Source organism: Staurois parvus, unplaced genomic scaffold (genome assembly GCF_062004578.1).
Source record: "Staurois parvus isolate SC_StPar_1 unplaced genomic scaffold, SC_StPar_1.0 ptg001328l, whole genome shotgun sequence".
Lineage (NCBI taxonomy): Eukaryota > Metazoa > Chordata > Amphibia > Anura > Ranidae > Staurois > Staurois parvus.
In genome coordinates this window covers 2,152,712-2,179,724 of record NW_028319124.1, presented here as the reverse complement: position 1 = coordinate 2,179,724, position 27,013 = coordinate 2,152,712, and the positions used below count along the sequence as shown (strand labels likewise).

At 44.6% G+C, this 27,013-nt stretch overlaps 1 protein-coding gene across 1 annotated transcript in view; it reads right to left on the bottom strand.

Moving 5' to 3' along the window:
* Positions 1–17,942, bottom strand: part of LOC149436923 (uncharacterized) — a 43,307-nt gene extending 25,365 nt beyond the window's left edge. The window contains exons 1-3 of the mRNA XM_089661240.1: positions 16,797–17,942; positions 16,586–16,714; positions 10,989–11,117 (exon numbers count right to left, since the gene is read on the bottom strand). Of these exons, the coding sequence (XP_089517366.1) occupies positions 10,989–11,117; positions 16,586–16,714; positions 16,797–16,833 (295 nt within the window). The 5' untranslated portion in view covers positions 16,834–17,942. The remainder of the gene's footprint in view (positions 1–10,988; positions 11,118–16,585; positions 16,715–16,796) is intronic.
* Between the last annotated feature and the right edge of the window lie 9,071 nt (positions 17,943–27,013).

Below are 27,013 nucleotides of genomic sequence, written 5' to 3'. Positions count from 1 at the left end.
TTGTTCCCTGTGAGCCTGTGGGCTGGACATCTTCCCTGGCTGGACTTACCTCTTGTTCTCCATGAGCCTGCGGGCTGGATATCTTCCCTGGCTGGACTTACCTCTTGTTCCCTGTGAGCCTGCGGGCTGGACATCTTCCCTGGCTGGACTTACCTCTTGTTCCCTGTGAGACTGCAGGCTGGACATCTTCCCTGGCTGGATTTAACTCTTTGTTGCCTGTGAGCCGGACGCCCTTAATCCTTCCCTGCCTGGAGCTGCCTGTGTGGACTGTAACCCTCTGTGTCCGGCTCCCCGCATCCAGTAGTTGGACTAACCCCGTGCTGACCAAAAGACTGAATCCTGTGGATTACCATACCCCTGTTGTTCCATATTGCCTTCCAGAGAACGTTACTGTTTTGTTGTGTCTGGTGTGGATCTGTGGACTAAAGGAACTGTTGTCTGTGCCCCAAAAGCCTCCCCAATAAATGCCCACACGTTGGGTTCCATGCAATCTGTCTCTGTGTGCTCTCTGGTTCTCTTGACTATATACATACTATACCAGTGATGGCGAACCTTTTTGAGCCCGAGTGCCCAAACTGCAACCCAAAACCAACTTATTTCTTTCAAAGTGCCAACACTGCAATGAAACCTGAATATCGAGCTTTTGGTTTAGAAAAAACAACTCGTACAGTAGTGCAAACTAATTAACAGTACAGGGATGACCAGAGACTGCGGACACAGTACATTGATGACAAGAGACTGCGGACACAGTACAGGGATGACCAGAAACTGCGGACACAGTACAGGGATGACCAGAGACTGCGAACAGTACAGGGATGACCAGAGACTGCGGACAGTACAGGGATGACCAGAGACTGCGGACACAGTACAGGGATGACCAGAGACTGCGGACACAGTACAGGGATGACCAAAGACTGCGGACACAGTACAGGAGATGACCAGAGACTGCGGACAGTACAGGGATGACCAGAGACTGCGGACAGTACAGGGATGACCAGAGACTGCGGACACAGTACAGGGATGACCAGAGACTGCAGACACAGTACAGGGATGACCAGAGACTGCGGACAGTACAGGGATGACCAGAGACTGCGGACAGTACAGGGATGACCAGAGACTGCGGACACAGAACAGGGATGACCAGAGACTGCGGACACAGTACAGGAGATGACCAGAGACTGCGGACAGTACAGGGATGACCAGAGACTGCGGACACAGTACAGGAGATGACCAGAGACTGCGGACACAGTACAGGGAAGACCAGAGACTGCGGACAGTACAGGGATGACCAGAGACTGCGGACAGTACAGGGATGACCAGAGACTGCGGACACAGTACAGGAGATGACCAGGGACTGCGGACACAGTACAGGAGATGACCAGAGACTGCGGACACAGTACAGGAGATGACCAGAGACTGCGGACACAGTACAGGAGATGACCAGAGAATGCGAACAGTACAGGAGATGACCAGAGACTGCGAACAGTACAGGAGATGACCAGAGACTGCGGACAGTACAGGGATGACCAGAGACTGCGGACAGTACAGGGATGACCAGAGACTGCAGACACAGTACAGGGATGACCAGAGACTGCGGACACAGTACAGGGATGACCAGAGACTGCACACACAGTACAGGGATGACCAGAGACTGCAGACACAGTACAGGGATGACCAGAGACTGCAGACACAGTACAGGGATGACCAGAGACTGCGGACAGTACAGGGATGACCAGAGACTGCGGACACAGTACAGGGATGACCAGAGACTGCGGACACAGTACAGGAGATGACCAGAGACTGCGGACAGTACAGGGATGACCAGAGACTGCGGACACAGTACAGGAGATGACCAGAGACTGCGGACACAGTACAGGGATGACCAGAGACTGCGGACACAGTACAGGGATGACCAGAGACTGCGGACAGTACAGGAGATGACCAGAGACTGCGGACAGTACAGGAGATGACCAGAGACTGCGGACACAGTACAGGAGATGACCAGAGACTGCGGACACAGTACAGGAGATGACCAGAGACTGCGAACAGTACAGGAGATGACCAGAGACTGTGGACAGTACAGGAGATGACCAGAGACTGCGGACAGTACAGGGATGACCAGAGACTGCGGACAGTACAGGGATGACCAGAGACTGCGGACACAGTACAGGGATGACCAGAGACTGCGGACAGTACAGGGATGACCAGAGACTGCGGACACAGTACAGGAGATGACCAGAGACTGCGGACACAGTACAGGGATGACCAGTGACTGCGGACAGTACAGGGATGACCAGAGACTGCGGACACAGTACAGGAGATGACCAGAGACTGCGGACACAGTACAGGGATGACCAGAGACTGCGGACACAGTACAGGGATGACCAGAGACTGCGGACAGTACAGGGATGACCAGAGACTGCGGACAGTACAGGAGATGACCAGAGACTGCGGACAGTACAGGAGATGACCAGAGACTGCGGACACAGTACAGGAGATGACCAGAGACTGCGGACACAGTACAGGAGATGACCAGAGACTGCGAACAGTACAGGAGATGACCAGAGACTGCGGACAGTACAGGAGATGACCAGAGACTGCGGACAGTACAGGGATGACCAGAGACTGCGGACAGTACAGGGATGACCAGAGACTGCGGACACAGTACAGGGATGACCAGAGACTGCGGACAGTACAGGGATGACCAGAGACTGCGGACACAGTACAGGAGATGACCAGAGACTGCGGACACAGTACAGGGGTGACCAGTGACTGCGGACAGTACAGGGATGACCAGAGACTGCGGACATAGTACAGGGATGACCAGTGACTGCGGACAGTACAGGGATGACCAGAGACTGCGGACAGTACAGGGATGACCAGAGACTGCGGACACAGTACAGGGATGACCAGAGACTGCGGACACAGTACAGGGATGACCAGAGACTGCGGACAGTACAGGGATGACCAGAGACTGCGGACACAGTACAGGGATGACCAGAGACTGCGGACACAGTACAGGGATGACCAGAGACTGCGGACACAGTACAGGAGATGACCAGAGACTGCGGACACAGTACAGGGATGACCAGAGACTGCGGACACAGTACAGGAGATGACCAGAGACTGCAGACATAGTACAAGAGATGACCAGAGACTGCGGACAGCACAGGGATGACCAGAGACTGCGGACACAGTACAGGGATGACCAGAGACTGCGGACAGCACAGGGATGACCAGAGACTGCGGACAGCACAGGGATGACCAGAGACTGCGGACAGCACAGGGATGACCAGAGACTGCGGACAGCACAGGGATGACCAGAGACTGCGGACAGCACAGGGATGACTGCTGACCTTTGGGGAGGGAGGGGGAGCGGGTACCTGAATTTGACAGGTACCCGCTCTTACTTCCGCAGAGTTTTTTTTTTATCTTACCTGTTCCTTTATCCAGCCGCGCGCTTCCCGGCTTCTGTAGTGTGGGCGCTCGTCGGACAGCCGGATGCCCAGTGCGCATGCGCGAGAAGCGCTGCACTTTGTGATTGGTCCGGCGGCTTCTGGGATCTGTCATGTGTCCCAGGTACCGCCTTACCATTCACAAAGAGCACTGCTTCTTGTGCATGCGCACTTGGGACCCGGCTGTCACACACACTACAGCCGGGAAGACAGCGCGCCGCTGGATTCTCCTGGCGTGCCCACAGATAAGGCTCGGCGTGCCGGCTGTGGCACGCGTGCCACGGGTTCGCCATCACTGTACTATACTATACTATACATACTATATATATACTATATAGTATATAGTATATATATATATATATATATATATATACTGCATGTTGAAATGCATTTTTATTACAAAATATATTTTGAAATATATTGAATATGGCCAAAATTGTAGCATTTCAAATATATGTCAATATATTTGGGAAGAAAATTTTTAAAATATATTTCAAACATATTTTTCTTCCATGTGCGTAGGACTGGACACTATATGGCTCTTGACCGAAGAAGCTAAGTTGCAGAACCTTAGTAGAAGGACCATCCTTGTAATCAATATATTTATGGAAATGTAATATTCTGTTTCAATCAAAAACTTGCTTATATCTGTTCTTTAAAAATGAATCCACTATACCTAGATATAATATAATGAAGGGATGGCTGTGGCATGGCTGCAGGAGAAAACTCTAAGGGAGAACCGAATAGTTCACTGTGAAGGCAAGTGAGACTTGAACAAGTGAAAGCATATAGAAACATTGCTGACAGATCAGCCATTGGTGTAACTCTCCCCCTTCATTCCCCACCTAGAGTGTGCCCCTGTATGATACCACAAAATAGAGCTACGGCCCCTGTATTTCGCTGATGAAAATAGTATTCATGAAGGAACAAGATTTGTGTTAAAAGCATGAAGGGACAATACCCTAATTTTGCAGTTGTAGCTCTCTTCTAGATATGTGCTAGATTTACAGTTAGGTCCATATATATTTGGACACAGGCACAATTTTAATTGTTTTCAGGTATTTACCAAAACATAATCAAGAGATAGTTATATAATGGATATGGGCTGAAAGTGCACACTCTCAGGTTTAATATGTACATCCACATTGGAGGAAGGATTTAGGAATTACAGCTCTTAAAGAGTAGCCATCCCCCCTTTTTCAAGGGATCAAAAGTAATTGGACAATTGAATATGATCATAAATAAAATGTTCATTTTTAATATTTTGTTAAGAATCCTTTACTGGCAATGACTGCCTGAAGTCTGGAACTCATGGACATTATCAAAGACTGGGTTTCCTCCTTTCTGATGCTTTGCCAGGCTCTAACTGCAGTGGTCCTCGATAGTTCTTTGTTTGTGGCTCTTTTTGCCTTTAGTTTTGCCTTCAGCAAGTGAAATGCACGCTCAATGGGGTTCAGATCAGGTGATTGACCCGGCCATTGCAGAATATACCACTTCTTTTCCTTCAAAAGCTCCTGGGTTGCTTTTGCAGTGTGTTTTGGATCATTGTCCATCTGTACTGTGAAGCGCCGTCCAATCAACTTTGCTGCATTTGGCTGAATCTGGGCTGACAGTATATCTCTAAACACTGCAGAATTCATCCGGCTACTTCTGTCTTCTGTCACATCATCAATAAACACCAATGACCCAGTGCCACTGGAAGCCATGCATGCACATGCCATCACACTGCCTGCACCATGTTTTACAGATGACGTTGTGTGCTTTGCATCATGAGCTGTTGCAAGCCTTCTCCACACTTTTTTCTTCCTATCATTCTGGTACAGAATAATCTTAGTTTCATCCGTCCAAAGAATGCTTTTCCAGAACTGGTCTGGCTTTTTTAGATGTTTTTTGGCAAAGTCTAATCTGGTTTTTCTATTCTTCGGGCTTATGAATGGTTTGCACCTTGTGGTGAACCCTCTGTATTTGCTCTTGTGAAGTATTCTCTTGATTGTAGACTTTATCAATGATACGACCTCCTCCTGGAGAGTGTCCTTCACTTGTCTGGATGTGTTTTTCTTTACCATAGAGAGGATCCTGCGATCATCCACCACTGTTGTCTTCCATGGATGTCCATGGCTTTTAATGTTGCTGAGCTCACCAGTGCGTGCTTCTTTCCTCAGAATGTATCAAACTGTTGATTTGGCCACTCATAATGTTGCTGCTTTCTCTCTGATGGATTTGTGTCATTTTTGAAGCCTTATAATGGCCTGTTTCACTTGCATGGACTAGATTAGATTGAATAGATTCCAAATGCAAATACCACACTTAGAATCGACTCCAGACCTTTTACCTGCTTAATTGATGAAGAAATAATGAAGGAGTAGCCCACACCTGGCCATGAAACAGCTTTTAATTCAATTGTCCAATTACTTTTGGTCCCTTGAAAAAGGGGAGATTGCTACTCTTAAGAGCTGTAATTCCTAAACCCTTTCTCCAATTTAGATGTACTACATACCCTCAAATTAAATCTAAGAGTGTGCACTTTCAGACCATATCCATTATAGAACTATAGCTTGAATATGTTTTGGTAAATATCTGAGAAAACTAAAATTGTGCCTGTGTCCAAATATATATGGACCTAACTGTAGATACAGTAGATAAGATTAGTTGTTTCGATAGGAAGATGTAATTGACACACTGTAGCCAGTGTGGTTGTGATTGTTAGTTAAAGTCACAAAACATCCTAAATGACGCAGTCGCACGCTGGAACGATTCTGGCGCAAAACCAAATCCCCTCAAGCATTCTCCCTCTACAAATCCGCCTTCCTCACCTACACCTCCTCCCTCCACGCCGCCAAACAAACCTACTTCGTAACCCTCATCAACAACCTCTCCTCCAATCCTCGTCGGCTCTTCTCCACTTTCAACTCCCTACTCTCTCCCCCCCCACCCCCACCCAGTACCTCACTCACCGCCCACGAGATTGCCTTTCACTTCCAAAATAAGATCGACGCAATCCGTAAGAACATTGCCAATGCTCCACCTACCTCCCCACCTAGCCTCCCTCCCACTACAACCCCTCCAACTCTTCCCTCCTCTGACCTCACAACCACCCTGCCCCCCACCACCCTTAACATCCCGCACACCATAACCTCCCCAACACTCCGCTCCTTCAGCCTTGCCACCACTGAGGAGGTCACCAAGGTCTTCTCAGAAGCCCGCCTCACCACTTGCCCCCTTGACCCTGTCCCCACACAACTCCTCCGGGCAACCTCCCCCTCCATCCTATGCTCCCTCACCCACATCTTCAATCTCTCCCTCTTTACTGGCGCATTCCCCTCCCCCCTAAAGCACGCGCACATCACCCCCATACTCAAAAAACCCTCCTTGGACCCCACTGACCTGAACAACCTTAGACCCATCTCCCTGCTGCCATTCACTTCCAAGCTCCTTGAACGCTTAATCTACAATCGCCTAAGCACCCACCTCACTGACAACAACCTCCTCGATCCACTACAGTATGGCTTCCGTCCCCTACACTCCACCGAAACCGCCCTACTCAAAATCACTAATGACTTGCTAACCGCCAAAGCTAATGACCACTACTCAGTCCTCTTACTCCTTGACCTCTCCGCGGCCTTCGACACAGTTTACCACCCCCTCCTCCTCGATAAACTACACTCCCTCGGCATCAGAGACTCCGCTCTTTCCTGGCTCTCCTCCTATCTCTCCCAACGCTCCTTCAGCGTTACCTATAACGCTACCACCTCCCCCTCTCTCCACCTCTCTGCTGGGGTCCCCCAAGGCTCTGTCCTCAGGCCCCTTCTCTTCTCCATCTACACCTCCTCCCTTGGCAAACTGATACACTCCCACGGCTTCAACTATCACCTCTACGCCGATGACACACAAATTTACCTCTCCACCCCTCAACTCACCCCTTCAGTCTCCGCCCGTATCACCCACCTGCTGAACGACATATCAGACTGGATGTCGCTCCACTTCCACAAACTGAACCTTTCTATAACTGAGCTCCTAATTTTCCCCCCAGCCCACGCCCCCCACCCTCTCCATCACGACCAACAACACCACCATCAGTCCCACCCCGCAAACCAAAGCCCTAGGTGTCACTCTAGATTCAAACCTGTCCTTCCAACCCCATGTCCAATTGCTAGCAAATTCATGCAGGCTCCACCTCCGTAACATCTTCAAAATACGTAAGTTCCTAACCCTAGACACTACTAAACAACTCGTTCACTCCCTCATTATCTTATGTCTGGACTACTGCAACTCCCTCCTCACCGGTCTACCTCATCACAGACTATCCCCGCTTCAGTCAATCCTGAACTCAGCGGCCGGACTCATCCACCTTAACAACCGCTCCTCTTCTGCCACCCCCCTCTGTCATTCCCTCCACTGGCTCCCGATTGCCCAACGCATCAAATTCAAAATACTAATACTGACATAAAAAGCCATTCATAACGCTGCCCCAAACTACCTCACTGACCTGATACCCAAATACCACCCAACCCGTAATCTTCGCTCCTCACAAGACCTCCTACTTTCTAGCTCCTTGGTCTCCACCTCCCACGCCCGACTGCAGGACTTCTCCAGGACTTCCCCCATCCTCTGGAACTCAGTACCCCAATCCATCAGACTGTCACCTACTCTCCTCACCTTTAGGCGCACCCTGAAAACCCAACTCTTCAGGGAAGCCTACCCCACCCTCACCTAACTGCCGATCTCCTCCACTCCTCCTACCACTCCATCCCCACAGCCACTTCCTCCTGTGCCACTATCCCCTCCCTCCTAGATTGTAAGCTCGAAAGAGCAGGGCCCTCGAACCCCTCGTGTATCTTTTTGTTACTGTACTGTCTCATGCACTGTCCCCCACTATAATGTAAAGCGCTGAGCAAAGCTTTTGGCGCTATATAAATACTGTATAATAATAATAAATGTATAACTTGCACACTATAATTGGTGTTGCTGTGTTCTGCTAGTCAGGTCTACTCAGATGTTCAGCTGCTGCCAGCCTGATAGCTCCCTCTGCATCCAGAAAGCTTGAGAAGCTTCTAGATAATGGGTGTTGAGCTATGCAGATGGCATCTTGAATAATGACACAGCCCTGGCCTATCCTAGAGAGAGATGCTCTGATGGAATGCTGGGTAACTATATTTATACAGTGAGCACACTGAGCTCTGAGTCTTTTCCTGTACAGGACTCGTCCAGCCTGGAGGAGGCATGCTGCCCTCCCAGGCAATGCTGCTGTATCTGCTGTTGTAGGCCTCACGTAGGCAACCTGAGGGCCTGAATACTGAGACCTTGGTTCTGCTAAAGTTGACTGAGGAGCCATCTACTGAAGACCTGGTCTGAATTCACAGAGGAAGGCAAACAGCTGTTCTTGGGCTTTATGCGTACAGACACCTCTAAAGGATCTTAGAGACTGTGTGCTACTTAAACCCCTCTGGTGTTAGGGAGTCAGCTGTGGGTCTAGCTAAAGGGGACACTGGCTGGTCTTCCGAAGAACTTTGTCTGTTTATTCTTCTACTTTAAGGGACTCTGGGTTAGTTTGCTACTACTACTAGTACTGCTGTCTTAAAGCTGAAGTCTACTGTTTGATTCAAGTATGGACTATGTCATAGCTTAGCCGAAAGAATACCTAAAGTCCTCAACTGTACATATGTTTCTGTTTTTGGAGTATCCCACCTAATTCCTTCAACCCTATCCAAGTTCTCCAAAAATAAACACAACACAAACAACAGCCCTAGACTGGTCATTGAAGAAATGTGTGAATGAGCCTCTTTGCCTGGTTGTGGGGCAAAGCTTTTGGGGAAGACCTGGACAGAATTCCTATAGGAGCATTGCTACACAATTATTGCAGGTAAATACACAAGGCACTGGTATATCAGGGGAAGGGCGGCTCTGAATAATTGTCCTAGTTCTCCTGTACAAGTTCAGATTTTATTGAACATGGTGTGATACCCTGCATGTTTTTTTAAATTGCAACAGTTCATCCATAAAGATGAAAAATATTTGATTAATGTCTGACACCAAGAAAGTGCCACTAAAATTATTATTGTATATTTCATTGTAAGGGATGTGGTGCCCATTATCACCCACCAATCCATTTGGTATACAATATAACTTTGAAAAAGTACTGATGACCGTATGAGTCGTTTCTTCATTTTAAGTTAAAGCATTAAGTGTTTTTATCCATTTTCAGGTTTTTGGCAGATAAGGTCTGCCTTATCCTATGTCTAAGGATAATGCTTTTGATTGCATTTAATAATTTTTAACTGGGATATTAGTTTTATAGACAAACATCTGTTCATTTAGAATGTTTTACATAAAACATAGAAGATCCTTTCCCAGTAACAAATGTAGCACTCTCCTAGATAGATGCTAGGTTAGGTACATTTAGTTCTGGCTCACTGTAATCAGTGTAACTGCATGTGATTAGTCAGTTCTGTGCTTCAATGACTGCCGGTATGACTGTTTCCCACTCTCTGGATGGAAATATTCTAGAAGATAGTGGGTTGGAAAAGTAAAATTGCCAAATGTATATTTATGCAGCCTTGGCCAATCCCTGCAGAGAATTGCCTAGGTGTTAGCTGGGAGTGTGTATAAATACTCGTAGACCTGGAACAGTATCCTAGGGGGGCTGATTGCCCCCTAGGCTAATCTTCCATATGCCTGCAGTTCACTGAGGCCTTAGCTGGGCTAGCTGGAGGGCCTATTTTGCTGAAAGTTGCTGGAGCTGACTGAGGGGCTGTCGGCTGAGGATCTAGACTGCTATCACTGGGAGAAAGTGTTTGGTCGATACTGGAAGAAGGCAACCAACTATCATTGTGACATTAGTGAGTACAGACTGGTGTGAGAGATCCTAGAGACTGTATGCTGTTGCCGCCCCACTGGTGCTATAGAGTCAGCTGTGTGTAAAGGGGAAATTGTGTCTGGTGTCTTGAAGAGCTCAGTCTATTTAATTCTTGGTGAAGAGACTCTGCTAAGATTATCCAAACAGGAAGATTAATATCCTCAAGTTGCTACTACAAAGCTCAGTCCAGCATCTACTTGTGCAAGGACTTGGCTCATAGTTCTAAAGAAGGAAGCTTAGTTTCCTCAAAATTGCTACTAGAGATTACTGGAGTATCCCACAGTTACCCTACTCCTGTCCAAGTTCAAGTTCTTTAATAAAGCATCAGAAAAGTACAGCCCTAGAGTGTTCACTGACCCAAAGGAGTGACTGTAACTGTGCCTGGCTGTGGGGCAATTCCGGTAAAATACCTAAGGGACCTATAATACTGCAGGCTGCTACGGGGAGTACCACTACACATATTTACAGGTGTGTGCATTTGCCGCTGTGCACACATGATTTGTAGATAGTGTGCATTTGGGAACTTGGCATACAGCACTCTGCATCCATTCATGTCTATGAGCAGCTGTTTGCAGCACCAGGAGCTTCTGAGCACCACGATATGCTAGTTTGTTTCCATTGTATTGGAGAATATGCCCATAAGCATGAACCCTAACAGATATGATAATAATAATCATCACTTTTTAGTGGAAGGTCCTCCGTCTTGCCAGTGATGTTGATTTTCTTCTCTCGGGCTGGCACAGCTGGCGTCCTGCTAAGGTCACTTGCATTCTCATAATCATCTTCATCATCATCGACTATGCTGCATGCTGCGGAAGAATGTACATTGGGAGAAACGTATTCATTTTAATTAGTGACCATTTAGATGCACAGCAAGCTGCCTTTCATTTAGCAAAGTCTATGAGACAGTGTATCTGTGTATCTGCAACCCCTGTGTCTGGAATCCTGCACAAAAAACTGAGACAGATTTGCAAAGGTCTGCTGTAGATTTAACACTTAATGTGAGACAGAATTTCACTTGAAACTGATGTATGATTAATAAGTGATCAGGGTCAGGTTTCATTCGGTGGTGGTGCTACTTAACCCCTGGTTCACATATATGCGGCTGTGCGGACCGTATTTTTCACGGGCACGAGAGCCCATTCATTTGAATGGACTCCCGTGCCCGTGACACGCAGAGAATAAGTCCCTGCACTTCTTTGGAAAACGCAGCCCGCACGGGAATATCGGTTCCCAGTACAGTTGTGTTTCTCCAGTGCTGGCGGTGTGCCATTAGAAGTAATGGCACACGCCTGTGGGTCCGCATTTCTCTGTGGTGGTGTGGCTGCACGGATTTTCATGCGGATCCGCAGCGGCACTACCCGGACAGATGTGAACCTAGGGTTAGCGCTGCTGAGGGAAGAATTTAAAAATCAAGCTGATTTACATAGTTTACATTAAAGTCTCATCATCTGTCTCACTGCACCTGTTTAGCATTGCCTTACTGTGAATTAATAAATTAATTGCTTCTAATAACAACAGTAGCTACAGAAGGGCCCCAATTTAACAAAAAATGTTACCTTTCTTTATTTCCTTCTCTTTTATCCTGAATAAAAGTTAAGTTATGTGCATATATTTTCTTACTACACGGTTAGCATTACATGTACATGCACATAATCAGCACCCAATATACTTTTTCAGAATTGCAGCTACTCATGTATCTGTGCTTTACAGTCTTCTACAACAGTAGTCTCCAAACTGCGGCCCAGGGGCCTAATTCAGTCTTTTGCTTGCCCTTATGTGGCCCTTGGAGAACTATTCCTCCAACTGACACCAACAATGGGGCACCATTTCTCCCCCTGACACCATCGATGGGGCATTGTTTCCTCCCACTAAAAGCAATGATGGGGCATTGTTTACTATAATTGACACTGGGGCATTTTCCACTCCCACTGGCCACATTCAGGGCCCCCTATAGACTGGCCCTTTGTTTAGAACGTTTGTAGACCCCTGCTCTATATTATACACCAAACACTCTATTCCCATAAAAACTCTACTGATTTATACACACTGCCAGCCTCTATGTATTGTTCCAGAATCAAATTTGTGCTCCATGGTTCTCTAAATGCCACACTTGGTACTCTCTTTCTATAATCACTTTGCTAACTTGTACACATGATCAGAATTTTAAATGCTTGATTGTAATGACAACACTTCTTGGATCTCTATAACCAGATACTGACCGGCCCATGTACATATACTGCGGGCCGGGGGCTCTGCTGTGCCAAATCACATACATGTACGTGATTTGGCGTTTCCAGGTAAGGGGCACGGCTTTTCTGCCTCTCGCTTTAACACATGCTGATCAGTGGGTCCCACCCAATGATTTTTGGCTGATCAGCAGAGTGAATGACAGGAGAGAGCTCCGTGTAGGTAGACAACACAGGGCTCTCTACAGACAGCAGCAATGTGCCGGTTTTTGTCTCCTTGCAAAGCAGGGCATAAAAACCAGCATTTCGCTTAGTGAAAACAGTGCACAGTTAACACATTAGCACTTGTTAGGCACATAGTTAACCCTTTGATTGCCCCTAAATGTTAACCCCTTCCCAGCCAGTGTCATTAGTACAGTGTCAGTGGTCATTGTAAATTATTAGCACTAATCACTGTATTAGTGTCATTGGTGATGTCAGTGTCGGTCAGTTCCTGCAAAGTATTAAAAAAAAATTAAAAAATAAAAATTCCAGTACTTGTAGCATAGTTGTAGATACTACAACTTTCACGCAAACTTAAACATAAAAAAAAAATAACCATACACTTGTTGGGATTTTTTTTTACTAAAGACATGTAGTAGAATACATTTTGGTCTAAATTTATGACAAAATTTGATTTTTTTATTGGAAATGTTTTATAACAGAAAGTAAAAAAAAATATTTTCCAAAAATTAAATTTGTTCATTCATATAATTAAAAATAAAAAACCCAGTGGTGATCAAATACCACCAAAAGAAAGCTCTATTTGAGGGGAAGAAACCGATATAAATGTTTTTTATGTACAGTGTTGCATGACTGCACAATGGTCAGTTAAAGTAACACAGGGCCAAATAGCAAAAAATGGCCTGGCCATGAAGGGAGTAAAATCTTCTGGATCTGAAGTGGTTAGTCGTTACTCCAGGGGTGAACTGACCATTCTGAAACTCAGGACTGCCCGAGGGCCGGGGTCAGTAGGGGGCCCCATGAGATGCCCCGGTACCTTTTTCATAGGCTTTTTTGGGTTTGGGCAAGGACACAGGGGCCCCATGATCCCCTATTGCCCGGGGGCCCCATGAGTTGTCAGTCTGCCCCTGCTTTACTCTACCTTTAATGGGCCACAATATATACCAGCTTATGCTTTCAGTACTCTACTGAATTGTCCACACAGTGTAAGCACTTTCCTCTATAGACCACTCCATTCTATCAGCACTTTATAGATGACTCTACTCTATCAGCACTTTATAGACCACTGTGATCTATCAGTACTGTATACACCACTTCACTCTCATCAGCACTCTATGCCTTTAAACCAGGGGTCTCCAAACTTTCTAAACAAAGTTTACTGTCCTTCAGACTTTAGGGGGGCCAGACTATGCCCAGTGGGAGTGAACAATGTCCCATCTTTTGTACTGGGGGGGAGGAACAGTGTCAGTTGGAGGAATAGTGTCTGTTCATAGGTGTCAGTAGGAGGAAAAGTGCCTGATTGCTGGTGTCAGTGGAAGGAATTATGTCCCATAGTTGGTGTCATTGGGAATAATAGTGCCCTATGGTTGATGTCAGTGGCAGGAATTATGCCCCATCGTTGATGTCAATAGCAGGAAAAATGCCTCAAGGGCCAGATAAAGGCAAGCAAAGGGCCGCATCCGGCCCCCAGGCCGCAGTTTGGAGACCACTGCTCTAAACTATCAGCACTCTATAGACTACTAACACTTTCTAGACCACTAAATGCAGAACTCCTTGCACCTGCCAACAATTCTTAAATTTACTAAGGAAACGTTCAAGATACTACATCCAAAACACATGAGCAAAGTAAAACATATTCTAGTTTATCAGCTTAGAGGCATAAGAGAAGAAGGGACATTGTAAAACGTTAGATTTTTGGTACAAATGACCAATTGTTTAGGCTGAACTCCAGGAATAACAAATATTTTTTAACATTTGCAATGTAAGAATAGGTGACCACTAATGATGTGTGATCCATATGTGGCTGCTGTGCTCATAAAAAACTGTTTCATTACTTCCATAAACTACAGTAAAAGCTAAACCTCCACCCCTCCTCCAATCACAGAATGCTTTGTATTCTGAGTTACATTGGAAATGTCCAAAAATTGTTTTTTTCCCCATAGATCAACTATGGAGGAGACAGCAGCTAAAGGTTTGCTATGGAGGGGACAACAGATAAAACTAAACCTTGACATCCATTTGGCCACAAATCAAATAAAAAAAAAAAAAAGACAAAAAAAGCTCCTAATAATAAGCACAAAAAAGCAGCGAAGGTGTGGATTGCCCAAAGAGCTAGCTATCAGAATTAAAGTACAGTTTCCTAAATTACCTCAATTTTCAGCTTTCCCTGTCTTTTCCCTACAGCAGGTTCCAATAGACTGACACTATGGCTGCCCTGTGTCCCAGAGAGAGCCTATCCAAACGCCTCCTAATCATCTGTTTTAAACCTGCTGCCTATAGTTCAAAGGCCATTAGGTGCATTATGGTTTAAAAAAAAATTCCTGTGCAAATTTGCACAGAAATTAACCTGGACCACAAATCTTGAACCCTCTGAAAGTGTTGAATGCATGGTAGATGTAAACCCGACCCTCATACCTATTTACTATGACTATGTACAATGTAACTTTGAAAAAATACTTGTTTGCATGTATTATTTTATCATGTGGTGGTGAGTGTGGATTAATGAACACTAGACAGAGAAGGTGATTTCCTAGGGATATTACCTTTGGCCACATTCAGTATTTTTTTGGTGGAATTTGTTTTATAGAAAAGCATTATTCAAGGGTCTATTTGAATTGACCTTTTGAGAAGCTTCCAACAGGAGCTTTTGCAGTTTTTATTACATCCCTAAATTCTAATTAATAAAAAAACTCAACATTTAGAGATTTAATTGCTTTGCTTTTATGCCTTTTAAAATCTAAAACTTTCCTATTCCCCCATATGGGCTTCATAGAAATGTTGTTTCCATAGGGAATGTACTTGCTACCATATTTAAGGTACTGGTTAAAATAGTGTCATTTGGTTTCAGTGTCTGAAACAGAACATCTTCCAGTCTAAATAACTTATGTAAGCGTATTTATTAAACAGTGAATGTGACATTCACCATTCATTTAATACATTTAATTAATTTACTGTTGTTTAAAACAAATGCGCCAGGAAGATTCATCTGTAGTGAATATTTGGTGAATTTCACATTTACTGCACTACTAAAAATACCCTCTTTTTTTCTGAAGACATATATTAAATAATTATGGCTGGAGAAAAGGGATATGTGGTCACCTTTTCCCAAAGGCAAAATCTTTTTTGCTTAATCCACATTGATATAGTTTTTGGACAAAGACCTCGTTCACAAACACCTATGTGCTTGCTGCATGGGATGCACAGGTGTCCCATGCATCTGTGTGCAGACAGTCTCATTCATGTCTATTGGGATGCAGTGGCTGCACAGACACAGCTGCTGTTCCCAACTTGACATCTGTGTTGGTGCAGGTGCTTGTGGGTGCATATCCCTGAACTCATGCTATCTGCATTTGGGGCATGCACTGGCACCAACATGGATGTCAAATTGGAAGCAGTGGTAGTGTGGGCAAACACAGCCCTCACACAGATGTACACTTCAGAACACCCGTGTGAACAAGGTTATACACTTTCTTTATGACAAAGGTAGAGACAAAAAAGATAAGAGAAGTTTCTTAGAATTTTTCTTTAAAAGCAGAAATGTAGCAAGATAAAATAGTCAACCCACTGCCAACATAAACTCTGCCCTATGTGGCCATCAAATGTTGCCAACAAATCCAACAGATGCCATCAACCCGTGACTGCCACATCTGTGTTCATACCAGTACAAACTGTCATAGACTCATGACAGTGATTGCTACCAGCCAGTAAAAGTAAGACTAACATATATACTTCTTCTCAAAATACTGAAGTTGGAAAAGAACATTGCAATAGTCTGTAAATACTGGTATCTCAGGAAGGAGCACATGAATTTGTACAAACATTAATTATAAAAATTATATAAAAGAACTAATAACAACAATAATTACCTTTTAGCTGTAGGTCTTCCTTCTTGCCTTTGCTGCCAATTTTCTTCTCTAGTTTTGGCACAGGTACCTTCCTGCTAATGTCACTCAAGTTCTCATAATCATCCTCATCGTCATCCAAAATGCTGCATGCTGAGGATGAACAGATATTGACTAATTATTGCTCCTAGCAATATCAGCTGGAGAAGATTCCCAACCCAACAATCAACGTTACCTTTCTTCATCTGTCTTCCTGAGTAAATGTTCTGCATTTTGTAAAGGGTGTTCTTACCAAACTATCAGCATTAATTGTATACACCATCCGCAACCTATATACATTTTCAGAAGCGCAGCTATCTATTATCAGAGCTACTCTACTGACTTTTACAAAGTACTAACACCCCTTATACTTTTCCAGAAATGTGAGTACCTATTACTGCTCTACAGTCCCCTACATGCTACACTTAGAACTCTGTGCCTATAAGGAATTTATTGTCCTGTGCACATGGCCAAAGGTTTACGTTCTTTTCCATAAGGACAACATTTTATTGATCCCTTTATTCTTTGGTACCCTACATGTGACCACAAAATATTCAAGTTCACACTGCCAGCACTGTACCAAGTTGTCCACAGCCTAAGCACTCTATAGAAATGTCTATAATGTAAGCATTCTGTATACCTTTCCACATTAGCAGCTTTACAGTCCTGTCCACACTATAAGCATTCCAAATGATCAATACTCTATAGACAACTCAATTCTATTAGCATTCTGTACCACAATTCTACTCTATCCACATTCTATAGACTACTCAACTCTTATCAGCATTCCGTTGACTGCTCTACTCTATCAGCATTCTATAGACTTTTCAACTCTAACAACACTATTCAGCTCTACAGATACTCTATAAATTATCAGCTCTCAGCATTCCAAAGGCTACTCAACTCCATCAGCACTCCTATAGACCACTGCACTCAATCAGCACTATAAAGACAACCCTACTCTATAGACCACTCTATTTTATCAGCACTTTATTGTTCTAAGAGTATCAGGGATTCTGCATACTCAACATTCCAGTCCACACTATCAGCACACTATAGACTATTTAACTCTACAGAACTCCAAAGGCTACTCAATTCTACCAATGCTCTATGAATTAATCAACTCATCAATCTATAGACTACTCATCTCTATCAGCTCTCTAAAGGCTACTCAACTCTATCAGCACTTTATAGACCACTCCACTCAATCAGCTCTCTATAGATCACCCTACTCCATAGACCACTCTATTTTATCAGCACTCTATAGTCCCATGGATTCTAATTTTCCAGTCCACACTATCAGCCTTCTATATGTACATCCACGGAGTTCCTAGCAGCAATCTAACGCTCTAAAGATTTGTGTGCATGTTCTTTGTAGACCATTCTATAAGTATTCTGTGGACCAACCCACTCTGTTTACTCTTCTTCGATATCAGCTTGATTTCACTCTTACATATTTACTGTCACCCCACAAACATTTTTATCTTCCCACCAGAGTGTAACGAAGCAGATCTGAACACACCCAGCCAGAAGGTCCCCAGGGATGGTTATTTAGAGAATCGGTCCCATGAAGTCATAAACTATTTCAGTTTGTCTTCCTCTTCTTTCTTTCTCTTCTTGTTTCTGAAATATTTTCATCTTCTGAACCACCATTTATCAGCAAAGAGATCAAGAGAATTAACAGTCATGAATGGTTAACTGTTAACAGTAAGAAAAAATATACAGTATCTCCCAGAAGTGAGTACACCCCTCACATTTTTGAAAATATTTTATTATATCTTTTCATGTGACAATACTGAAGAAATGACACTTTGCTACAATGTAAAGTAGTGAGTGTACAGCTTGTATAACAGTGTAAATTTGCTGTCCCCTCAAAAGTGAGTACACCCCTAAGTGAAAATGTCCAAATTGGGCCCAATTAGCCATTTTCCCTCCCCGATGTCATGTGACTTCTTAGTGTTACAAGGTCTCAGGTATGAATAGGGAACAGGTGTGTTACATTTGGTGTTATCACTCTCACTTTTTCATACTGGTCACTGGAAGTTCAACATAGCACCTCATGGCAAAGAACTCTCTGAGGATCTGAAAAAAAGAATTGTTGCTCTACATAAAGATGGCCTAGGCTATAAGAACATAGCCAAGACCCTGAAACTGAGCTGCAGCACAGTGGCCAAGACCATACAGCGGTTTAACAGGACAGGTTCCACTCAGAACAGGCCTCGCCATGGTCGACCAAAGAAGTTGAGTGCATGTGCTCAGCATCATGTCCAGAGGTTGTCTTTTGGAAATAGACATACGAGTGCTGCCAGCATTGCTGCAGGAATTGAAGGGGTGGGGGGTCAGCCAGTCAGTGCTCAGACCATACGCCGCACACTGCATCAAATTGGTCTGCATGGCTGTTGTCCCAGAAGGAAGCATTTTCTAAAGATGATGCACAAGAAAGCCCACAAACAGTTTGCTGAAGACAAGCAGACTAAGGACATGGATTACTGGAACCATGTCCTGTGGTCTGATGAGACCAAGATAAAATTATTCGGTTCAGATGGTGTCAAGTGTGTGTGGCGGCAACCAGGTGAGGAGTACAAAGTCAAGTTTGTCTTGCTTACAGTCAAGCATGGTGGTGGGACTGTAGGTTAGAGTAGATTAACATTTATTCCAGCATGAGGGATGCTGTCAAACTCAGCTTGGCAAGGGTGATGGTTACTTAGGTAGCGAAGGGGTTTTGTGCTTGACCCCTTAACTAGCAACAAATGCCCCATATACTGGGGCCTACCTTGCAGCACAATGTTTTTAAGGACCTAGCCAGGAATTCACGGGAGAGAGCAAGCATGTAGTTATAGTAAAGAGTGTTCCGTATATCCAGTAACAGCAGTCTGACATGTCAATGAGAGTGAGGTGGCAGGAACTGTTGCGTGTCAGGAACCAAAAACCAGGCGGAGACAGAAAGTACAGTTAAAATCACACCTTTAATGTAACAGCAAAAATAACACAGTTCTGTCAAAAACAGAAGCCAGGGTTTTGATGCCAGAGCGGGTAAACAGACGAGCCAGGGTCAGGAAACCAGAAGTCAGCGTAGTCAGAAGCAAAAATCAGGAACAGGAATTGGAAGAGAAGTCAGCCAGACTGGGTTGTACACAGGAACACAAGCAGGAACACAAGCAGGAACACACTGGAGATCATAGACCACGCAAGGACAAAAAGGTAATGAACTAAGCTGCTAAAATAGCAAAACGGGCAGGCTGTAGGCTGGACTAATTAGGCAGGTAATGGTATCCAGGTGAGTCACTGTGGAGATGAGTGGATAGTAATTAACCAACTGCTAAGCAGCTTCTGAGCACTGAAAAAAAAGAGCTGCTCATTAAGTAGCTGGAGCCCAGCCCTGACATTGTGTTAGTGGAGACTGGTACAGGCTCTGCAGTACCCGTTTTTAAATGCTGCACACCTGGGAAGTGGTGTTCTCTAACCAGTAGTTGAGTCCAGTATAACTAGCTTGGCAATGGGTTACATAGAATTAACTGTGCAAGTGCTGCCTTAATGTTGATTTCTTATGACTGCACCTCCCTGGCTAGGCTTAGGCAATTAGTGAGTGTAGTTCCACTGTGTCCTCACTAGGGTGTCCTAAGCTCCAGCCACACACAAGCAGATACAGATCTTGTATACAATATGGTGCACGTTTAGGCAGGTGCAGGCTATTTTCTCCACTGTAGGTGGCTCTCATCTAGAGTGGTACTGCAGCTGGAGGGGAAGTCAAGAGAAATTTGGGTGAGCTCCCCCGCCAGGTTGTTGAACTGTTTCTTCTATACATAGGTTACTGCACTTGGACCTCCTGTGTGTTTACTGCCACTGCAACACCCTGCACCTATACCCAACACCGATTGATGAGCAGCCAAATGATTACAACACTTCTCAGATTTATCAAGCTATCCTGAGGGCTGGAATTCTTTTGTTATCACTTTTCCTACTGACCACACACTTGTTTCTACAGACTGACACTAATCTGCATACATTCTAATTCCAATTGCTGCAATTATGTAGAACAGGAGGACACAGCCACACAATGGAATCCATTGCTGGTTAACAACAAACTTGCAAAGAGCATATAGACATTGGTAATACAAAGCACCAATCTCTCTAGGAGTAGGAATTCCTATCATAGTACATAGAAGGCTCTTAGTTGTATAATCTAATATACCTTAGTGGGCAGTGCACAGAAATATGTAAGAAGGTATAAATACAAAGTACAAGAAAGAAAAAAAACAGACAGAAATTTGGCTTTTTGCTTTGAAATACAAGTGGAGAAATTAGAGAAATAAACTTTACTTCTGTGGGCAGAATTATTTATCATGGTGGCGGGAGCAGGGGCGGACTGACAACTCATGGGGCCCCTGGGCAATAGGGGATCATGGGGCCCCTGTGTCCTTGCCCAAACTCAAAAAAGCCTATGAAAAAGGTACCAGGGGCATCTCATGGGGCCCTCTACTGACCCCGGCCCTCGGGCATTGCCCGAGTTTCCAAATGGTCAGTCCGCCCCTGGGCAGGAGCACACTGCCTTGCAGGAGCAATCTGCCTTGTTCAGAACAAGGCTCCAAACAAATTACTCTAGAAGAAATCTTGCCTCCTGATTACAGGGGCGGACTGACTATTTGGAAACTCGGGCAGTGCCCGAGGGCCCAGGGGTCAGTAGGGGGCCCCATGAGATGCCCCTGGTACCTTTTTCATAGGCTTTTTTGAGTTTGGGCAAGGACACAGGGGCCCCATGATCCCCTATTGCCCGGGGGCCCCATGAGTTGTCAGTCCGCCCCTACCTGGTACCTTTTTCATAGGCTTTTTTGAGTTTGGGCAAGGACACAGGGGCCCCATAATCCCCTATTGCCCGGGGGCCCTATGAGTTGTCAGTCCGCCCCTGCTCCTGAAGTGGCCATAGGTTACATGGACCAGCCAGTTCTGAGGGCTGGATTGGGGATTTCCAACATCAGCACACTGTCCTGGTCATGACAAGTCCACAAACACATGGCTGCTGCAGACAGGATCCATATAATATAGTTGCCAACTGTCACTGTTTGCCCGGGACAGTCATGAATTTTTGAATGATGTCCCGCCATGCCTCAGTCCTGCCCAGTGTCCTGGAAATCAGAGATCAGGGCAGGGGCAGCAGCAGATAGGGTTTCTAATTCTGCAAGAGCCTAGAGTAGTTAAAAAATTAAAAACTTTCTTTGGCTTATGTGCTCAGCGGGAAGGGGGCGCGACAGACTGGGGACTATTTCTCCATTTTCGGGAGCAGCGGACTAATCCGTAGTGCCGATGTTTCTTATTAGTAAACTAATCTCCTGTCCACTTTTGTATTAATCCATCGGATTGCTCTGGCGGATTGATGTAGAAGAGGCCGGGACATTAGTTTAATGCATAGCAGCCGCTGCACTGCAGATTAGTCCGTGGCAAAATGGAGAAATAGTCCCCAGTCTGCCGCAAGAAATGTTTTTATTCTTTTAGCTACTGTAGGCTCTTGCAGAATTAGGAACCGCTATCTGCTGCTGCCCTGATCTGAGGTTTTCAGGACACTGGCAACACATGTGAGGCTGCAATGGACCCAACTGGAGGTATGTTAGTGCCAGGGGCGGACTGACCATTTGGAAACTCGGGTACATTTAAAACCAAAATGTTTTATTAAAACATCAGAAATGCATTCACAAACAGGGTGTCTAGCAGACACCAGCAATGACAGCCTCAAGAAAGCAGGGACGAGCTTCGCTCACTCGCTCACCGCAATATCACAGCCGGTTTGCGCCCCGTGAGGACGTCGGATGACGAAACTAGTAGGGCGGGTCTTCTTTTGGATGTGATGTCAGGACGCTCCTCGTAGACTGTCGGCTGTGATGAGCGAGGCTCATCCCTGCTTTCTTGAGGCTGTCATTGCTGGTGTCGGCTAGACAACCCGTTTGTGAGTGCATTTCTGACGTTTTAATAAAACATTTTGGTTTTAAACGTACTGCACCATGATCTCCTTTTTTGATTCCCCGAACATGATCTATGGTATGGAGATGTGATGACTACCTGCTGTTAAAGGCTATTCCATATTGTGCTGATTGGCTGCTTGCAGTATATTGCTCCCAGTTTGGATTACTTCTGCTGATCATCGCTCCCAGAGCAAACGCTATCTTTGCTGACTTATATTCTGGTCAGCATGGAGCTCTGGTGAGTGTACCCATTTCATTCGGTGGTGGATTTTTTTTTTTGCACGGTGTTTGATTTATACAAGATTTCAGAACTGTTTAATTACTTTGTGATGGTGGATGGACTTTTATATAATATTTTTTTATCACGGACATCATTATTTTAACCGTTTCAATACCGTGCAATTTTACACCTTCCTGCCCAGGCCATTTTTCAGGTTTCAGCGCTCTCACACTTTGAATGACAATTGCGCGGTCATACAACATTGTACCCAAACTAAAATTTTATCATTTTCTTCACACAACTAGAGCTTTTTGTTGGTGGTATTTAATCACCGCTGGGGTTTTTATTTTTTGCTAAATTAACAAAAAAAGACCAAAAATTTTGAAAAAAAAAACACATTTTTCTTTGTTTCTGTTATAAAAGTTTACAAATAAATAATTGTTCTTCATAAATTTAGGCCGAGATGTATTCTGCTACATGTCTTTGGTGAAAATAACCCAAATTAGGATGTATTTTTTAGTTTGTAGGAAAGTTATAGAGTTCACAAACTATGGTATAGATCTGAATATTGATCAATCCTGAAGTACTGACAGCCAATCTAATTTCTTGAGGTCCAAGAATGTCAGAACAGTACAGATATCCCCCAAATGTCCCCTTTTTGCAGAGTAGACAGTCCGACGTACTTCATAAGAGGCATGGCGAGTTTTTTGAAGTTGTATTTTTTTGTCATAATTTTCTGGAAAATTAAAAAATTAAAAAAATTATTTTCACAATTTTTTTTTTACATACTGTCACCAGTGCAGTACAGCATCATCATATAACTGGCATGGCGGTGAACAGGAACACTGACTGGTGACAGTATGAAAAAAAATATATATATTTTTTTTTTTATTTTTTTTTATTTTTTTATTATATTTAATTTTTTATTACATTTTTTTTTTATTTTTTTAAAGATTTTTTTTCATATTTTACTATGAACAAAGTAGTACAATGTTACCATAGTAACATTGTACTACTTTGGGGAAGTGATCAGTATTTTTTTTTTTTTTTTTACACAATTTGCTTATAGCAAAGAATTACTTTGCTATAAGCAAGCATTTACCTGAATGAAATCGATTCATTCAGCTTTTTCTTTTTTTTTTTGTGCTTAGCTGTGATTTGGTCACAGCTAATCACATGACATGTGCATGTGATTAGCTGTGACCATTCACAGCTAGGCACTAGTATACAATGGATGGCATCATGAATGAAGCCATCCATTGTATACAACTGTCATGTGACCTGCTGTGATTGGTCACAGCAGGTCACATGGTACCAGCAACGGGAGCCGGTACTCGGATCTGTCATCGGCCGTGTCCGAGGTGCACGGCCGGTGACAGATCGCACTGCTGCGCCGTTCTGCATTAGCGCAAACTGCGCATGTGCGGGAGCACGCCAAATGACGTGCACCCGGAGTGCAGGGGCAGTTTTGAAGCCGCCAAACGGCCATTGGCCGGGCGGCTAATGGTTAAACTAATCATTTTTGTATTCACTTATATTTAGCGCACTCTTTGATTTATTCACATACACATATTACTTGGTGCACCTGCCATAAGTTAGTGGATCTGTTGATTTTTCATTTAAATAAATAGAATCACGCTATGTTTTGTTCTGTTTATTGTGAGCAACTATTATTTGATAATGGAGAAAAAGTCTGAAGGAATAAAAATTGTCAAATGGCGTCTGGATTCTAAATATATTGTGATTTTGTATTGTGCTCTTGTGACCTTCTGTAATGAAAAGGTAAGTCAGCTCTGGTGAGTTGTTCCCACGATCAGGTAGTGGTAGTTTTCTGTACTGGGTGAATGCACAGCGATAAACAGTACAACGAACACAGGAAACAGTCACAATTTTTTGTGGTTTATGCATTAAAGGCTCATGCAAAATCACTCCTTTTCCCACATCACACAAAAACAAACTGCTCTTGTTGCGCATGTGTTCCATTAATGCTTTAAGGGACCCATTAGTATCTAGCAAACACGAGTGCATCTGTTTCCCTCTGAAGTGCATGGTACTGCAGTATGAAGCGTTTTGGTGCAACTTGATTTTAAAAATCCGGCTTGCACCTATTTCATGCATTTCTTGTGCATAGAGCAGCCCATTTAAATTATTGGGCTGCCCTAAAACGAGATGTGCAGGAATGCGCAAAAAACACACATGCTCGGACACACCTCCAGGTGTGAATGAGCCCTTAGAATCACACTGAGCACTTGTAAAGCCAGGGTTTTATTGGACAATTTTTGTGCTGCATGTATTTTTGTAGTGTGTGAATTTATGTTACAGGTTTGTACTGTACAAACTTCTGGCTGCACTGCACAACTCCTGGCTGTATTATACAACTTCTGGCTGCACTGCACAACTCCTGGCTGTATTATACAACTTCTGGCTGCACTGCACAACTCCTGGCTGTATTATACAACTTCTGGCTGCACTGCACATCTCCTGGCTGTATTATACAACTTCTGGCTGCACTGCACATCTCATGGCTGTATTATACAACTTCTGGCTACAGTGCACATCTCCTGGCTGTATTATACAACTTCTGGCTGCACTGCACAACTCCTGGCTGTATTATACAACTTCTGGCTGCACTGCACAACTCCTGGCTGTATTATACAACTTCTGGCTACAGTGCACATCTCCTGGCTGTATTATACAACTTCTGGCTGCACTGCACATCTCCTGGCTGTATTATACAACTTCTGGCTGCACTTGCACAAAGAAATGTCCAACTGGATCTCTAGGCTAACTGCGACCTGTACTCCTTTAGCACTGGGGTCTTATACTCACTTAGCCACAGTATCATCCATTGCCGCCTGGCTTTTCCTAATGAGAGAGAAATAGGCTCACACAGCCTCTGGACAGCTTGGCTTTCAACTCAACTGGATCTTTGGACAAAGCCTTGTAAATAGGTTCCCTAGCTAAGCCTAGCTGGGATCTCGGTGTCTGCAGGCTGGCATCTCCCCAGATTTCTACCCTGGGGGGCAGAGCCCCTCAACACAAGTCTCCTCCTGCAGAACTTGACCCAGGAATGCTTCCCCTGTTGCTAAGGCCTCGAGCTATTTAAGTGCTCTCCCCCACCTTCTGGGCACACCTCACCAGGGATTGGCTGGAGTTCCATAAATATTCAGCCTGCAGGCTCTGTCCTACCTCCCACTATGTTCTAGAATTCTCTAGAAGACAGGGGGAAGTAACAGAGCAGCAGCCTGTAAAAGACTCAGCAGCCCTAAGTAATCAATCCCCTCTAATTACTGGAGAGCCAATACAAATTTTGTTGGCAGCCTACTCAAACTAGGAGGGTGCTAAATAAATGAAGGAAAATGCAGCTTTATCACACGAAAAAGTAACTACTCCCTACATTTACTGTCACTTCAGTTCCATAAAATTAGAATCAGGTGTTCCACATTAGGTGCCAAAGATTAGAACCTTTATCGGGGGGGTACTGTTTGCACAGTGGTGTATTTGTGGTGACCTAGGCAAGATTAATATCAGGTGCCCCCCAACTAAATGTGTCCCACCCTTCCTGTTTAAGATCCGCCCCTTCATCTGTAAACTTCGACACTTCGTCTTTGGGCTCCACCTCTTCCTATTAGAGTTCCACAGAAGGAGTTGGTCGGAGACTGCAAACATAGTACAGAAGATGGTCAGAGACTGCAGACATAATACAAGAGATGGTCAGAAACTGCAGACAGGATACAGGAGATGGTCAGAGACTGTGAACATACTACAGGAGATGGCCAGAGACTGTGGACATAGTACAGGAGATGATCAGAGACTGCGGACATACTACAGGAGATGGACAGAGACTGCGGACATACTACAGGAGACGGTCAGAGACTGAGGGCATACTACAGGATATGGTCAGAGACTGCAGACAGGATACGGTCAGAGACTGCGGACAGGATACCAGAGACAACAGACACGATACAGGAGATGGTCAGAAACTGCAGACAGCATACAGGAGACAGTCAGAGACTGCAGCCAGGATAAGGTCAGAGACTGCGGACAGGAGACGATCAGAGACTGCAGACAGGATACTGTCTGAGACTGCGGACAGGATACAGGAGACTGTGGACTGGATAAAGTCATAGACTACAGACAGGATACGGTCAGAGACTGCGTACAGGATACAGGAGTTGGTCAGAGACTGCAGACAGGATACGGTCAGATACTGTGGACAGGACACAGGAGATGGTCAGA